The following is a 4,559-nucleotide window of genomic DNA, read 5'->3' as shown; positions in this document are numbered from 1 at the left end:
TGCAATGCTCTAGCAATGCTCAGAGAATAATTTGCATTTTCCAGACCGAAAATATTGAAACAAACCACACATATCCCTTATAATGTATCATTTAAATGTAAGTGACTCTTGCTTTTATATTTCATTACTGTTTTTGTTTTTATTTTTTATAATAATTATAATTATCATTATTTTATTGAGGGTAGCTGAGGAAGAGGGAAGGGGTGAGAAAGGGCCGGAATAGGAAGTCTAGTAAAATCTTGTGCGTCAGATAGGTATATAATAGCACTTAAGGGCGTGTTAATTATTTATTGCCGGGGGGGAGGGGGGGAGTCGGTTCCCACATGGGGGGGAGGGAGCTAAAAGTTTCAATGTGGTTGAAGGGTGGGTCAAAAAAAATTCATCCCTTATTAAATAGATGAAACTTTATTTATTTATTATTATTATTGAAATGTGTAATCAAAATGCAACAAAAGCTGTCTCATAGCGTTGCCAATAACATATTCAGGCTACATAAAGGGGCTCATAAGTAGGGGCAATTATCTGTATTATCAGGGGCTCATAAGTAGAGGCAATCATCTGTGTCATATAAGTGTCACGGCGTTTCCCAGGATCAGGCTATTTTTAGCCTGATCCTAGGAAACGCCGTGACACATTTATAATACCAGAATGTGTGGAAGATGACTGCCCCTACTTATGAGCCCCTGGTATTATATAAGTGTCACTAGGATCAGGCTATTTTAAGACGCGCGGATGAGCCAATCAGATTCGACCTTTGTGTTGACGTTTTGGCTGAGCTCAACTGCACGCACGGTCTCAGAAAAAAAGCCAGAGAAATAGCCGTCTAAAAATAGCCTGATCCTCGGAAAGGCCGTGACACTTATATAATACCAGAATGTGGGGAAGTTGATTGCCCCTATTTATGAGCTCCTGCTATAATATATGCATTTGTAAAAGTCAATGTCAATGTCGATGTGTAAAAAAAATCTGACTTGGAAAAGGCATCCGGGTTTGCAAAAGGTGCTCTTTCAACTCCCAGACGCATCCATATGACAGAGTGCCTTTCTCCAGAAGTACACCCATGCCTCGCTTGACCTTTCGAGCATCAAAACATTTGACTTATTTACAATAAAGTGTAATATATATTGTAAATATAACTATGAGCTAGATCATAAGCTTGAGAAAGATTATTGTTATTATTATTATTACATACAGTGGAACCCCGACAATTCGAACTTGAATAACTTGAACTCCCCATGAATCGAACCTAGTAGTACAGGGTTTGGGCTCACTGTAATTTAGACACCACAGGCTTCCCAAACAACACGCACAGACTTCTGGGCCATTGTTACTTTGCTTGAAAAACATGGCGGCATGGTTGTGATGACTGCTGGTGGAACATTTTGGTCCGTCGACCACACTATTGAACATTTTACTAGATATTAAAAAAAGAAGAACACCAAGTCCTTCAAAAGGAAGAATTATGGTGGAAAACAGTGAAAGCTGTAATGGAAGCGTGCAAATGGTTGAAACAAAGTTAGTTTGTCAACAAACAAGTTCCAATACTTTGTTCGATTTGCAACAACAGCCCTCGGCAGCAACATGCAGTAGGAGTGCATCTGTAAGCTCTGACGGCGACAAAACTGAGAAACTGCTGAAAGTCCTACAGTTTAGGAATCCAGGCCCACAGCTAAGCGGTTTTAACCCAGATCGGAGCAGACGAGAACAGAGAAAAGTTAATCAATTTGTTGAGAAAACTTTACAAAAGAAAGAACACACCTCGAGAAGGGCCGATCGTAATGGTGCAGCTGGTACTAAACGTCGTAAAAGAACTCCCCCGTCCAAGCAGGCTCGTCATGATCGCTCTGGAGTTCGTCTTTCAGACGGCAAAGATGTGTGCGATTGCCAGGATTTGAATTGCCCAGGTTGCCATTTCCCATGCTCGGCGTGTGGATCGGAGAAATGTGGCGTGGAATGCCGTTGTAGCCGAAAATGGACTTACATTGACGTAGAAGTGGAAAATCCATACCAAAGATGTAAAACATAGTCATCTAATGCATGCTTCCTTGAAATATTCATCTAATGCATGCTTCGCTGAAATCTAACACTATGAAAATTCCTTGAGAGCCTTAAATATTGTACTCTTCTAAACAACTGTGTTCTAAACACAAAAACACAAAGACTTCAATATTTTATTAGAGGCTCTATAAAGCCCAACAAGCCTCCAATAAACCCCCAACCTCCTGCTCAAGATGACTTCAAGCCCTCATATCTATTCCAAATTCAGGACTGTAAAACATCAAAATCAAAATACTGGATGGGGCATGATATAGCCTCGTCCCCTGGCTTCTATTGGCTGAGCGGCAAAACACATGAAATCGGGAAACAGCAGCCTGTCTATGGACTTGTATGGAAATATGTTGAGATGTCTATGGCTTATAAGGGGAACTGTTATTCGAGTGTTTTAGCATGAAATCAGTTGAGATTATTAAACTGAGCCTGGTTTTGGTAGATCATCAAAGTGCAAGAGTGAATTTAACATGATATTTTGGGAGTAGGTCTGGAACCCACACAAAGAATAGCAATTTTAGTATAATAAGGACAAAACACCCCCATGCATTTTTTCTTCTGATGTGGCTGTATAGTGTGCAACTATAATGGTGTATATGGAACACAAGGTTCCACTATCAGTCAGCTGTCAATGAGTTAACGTGTCAGAAAAAAATTGCTGAGTGCTGAATTCAAATTTCATATTCTAAAGCAAATTAAATATCATTCAGTATATTTTACCACCTAATATGTTTCTATTTTTGTTTTACTAAGCTTTGGCACTAAAATACAGCATTGTCATCACATCGTAGGAATAATTTATGCAGAAGCACTAGATTATGGTAAATTTAAAATTTTGCACTGAATGTGAGTGAACAGCAGATCACAGGGCCATCATTGGTGGTGGTGGTGGGGGGGGGGGGGGCTGTCAAGTTCTATAATACTTGTGAATTTAAAGCAAAAAGAACCAGGAAAATAGTAAGAGAAGGAAATCACCTGGTATATATGTGCAGTAACTCGTGCATCTGTTTTTCTTCCTAAGCACCAAACTCAACAACAACAAAAAAGAGTAATTTTTATTGAACATCTTAAAATTTTCCCCTTTTTCCATATAATATCTCTGACTGCACCCAGTCCCCCCCCACCCCCTAGCAAACCCTGTCTAGGTGTCTGTGTTATGGCCATCAATTGCAAGATTTGATTTGTTTTGGCTGTGCTAAACCACAGGGTAGGCAGTAGCAACAAGTGACGTTCTTCTGTCCCTGTACGTTATCATCTTGACCCTTTTCCCGTTCATTTGGCAGGTACACTTTCCGTTAGGGTACTTGAGGAAGCACGTGGTGTAGAGAGACAGTTCGAATTCTGGGCTTGTTCCGACGAAAAAACCGCCGATATCGGCTTCTGGACGGTGCGGTACTTGAACCGAGCTGTCACTATACGGGGCTACGAGGGGGAAAAATCACTACAGAAACTCAGCATAGTCCCTTGCGGTCTATTTATGGATTTAGGTATGTCATTCATATATGGTTCTCCATAGTGTCACCAACCCTAACGAACCCTTACCATTACTAGTGAACCATATGTGAAGGATCTACGGAAATTCCTGTGGTTGAGAGAGTGGGGGAGGTTGAGTCACATCATCAACCACAGGAGACCCCAAGAACCACAATGCTTCCTTCCGAGACCTTCTACTGCTCTTAAACCTGAACACAATCCAGATGCTACATACTTAACAAGCGACCGTAAAAAAGTACTGTTTCAATTTGACCTTGTCTACTCATTCTCTTGATATGAATCGCACCCAACAAAGAGGTTAATCTTTTTTTTAAATTTAAGGTCACCCGGGTACCCGTACCATAAAGGTTAAAAACGTCATGGAGAGTGATAGATGCTTCGTATATGAAGCCCTCGTAGTCAGCCTCCTTCTTCTCCTCGCGATAAAAGCAAACCCAGTTATGTATACCCCAACGACGTCTTATCTCTCCTTAGTAAAAAAATGTAAAAATCCTCTTCAAATGATGGGCTTTGATACTGTATATGTGTATGGTGGTGCTGATGCTAATGGTTGTAATAATGATGATGATTATGGTAATGTACTGGTGATGATGACGGTCGTGGTGGTGATGATGGTAATGATGATGATAGGATAATAACACTGATGATCATTATGGCGATGATGAAATAATATTATGACGATGATGCCAGTGGTGATAATGATGGTGATGACGAGATGTATCGAAAGGTGTTACTTGCTCAAAGCCAGAAGTGTCGCCAGCAGTTTTTCGACGGTAAAAATTAAACCATAATTTGATCAGCTGCTTCTTGAACAAACCCAATATAAACAGTATTAGTGTCATGGAATATCCAAGTTTTTGCGTTACCTCCATGAGGGGTACATGCTTGGGAACCCAGGGGGAGCGGTGGTAGAGAAGAGAAGAGAAGACTTTCTCTTCCACCCCTTAGTCTCCCGCGCAGCCGTTCTTTGTGTCGGTCACGCAATGCTCAAGGGAGACTACCTTCACCTACGCAGT

General features: G+C 40.9%; 1 protein-coding gene across 1 annotated transcript; it reads left to right on the top strand.

Annotated features, from left to right (window-relative positions):
- Nucleotides 1-1,297: 1,297 nt before the first annotated feature.
- On the top strand, nucleotides 1,298-3,107 carry LOC5514984 (ARL14 effector protein-like). The gene has a single exon (XM_032384697.2). The coding sequence runs from the start codon at nucleotides 1,463-1,465 to the stop codon at nucleotides 2,024-2,026; it is 564 nt and encodes a 187-aa protein (XP_032240588.1). The 5' UTR covers nucleotides 1,298-1,462; the 3' UTR covers nucleotides 2,027-3,107.
- Nucleotides 3,108-4,559: the final 1,452 nt, after the last annotated feature.

This window comes from Nematostella vectensis, chromosome 6 (genome assembly GCF_932526225.1).
Source record: "Nematostella vectensis chromosome 6, jaNemVect1.1, whole genome shotgun sequence".
NCBI classification, from domain to species: Eukaryota; Metazoa; Cnidaria; class Anthozoa; order Actiniaria; family Edwardsiidae; genus Nematostella; species Nematostella vectensis.
The sequence above is the reverse complement of the archived record's forward strand: the minus strand, read 5'-3'. Positions and strand labels throughout refer to the sequence as shown.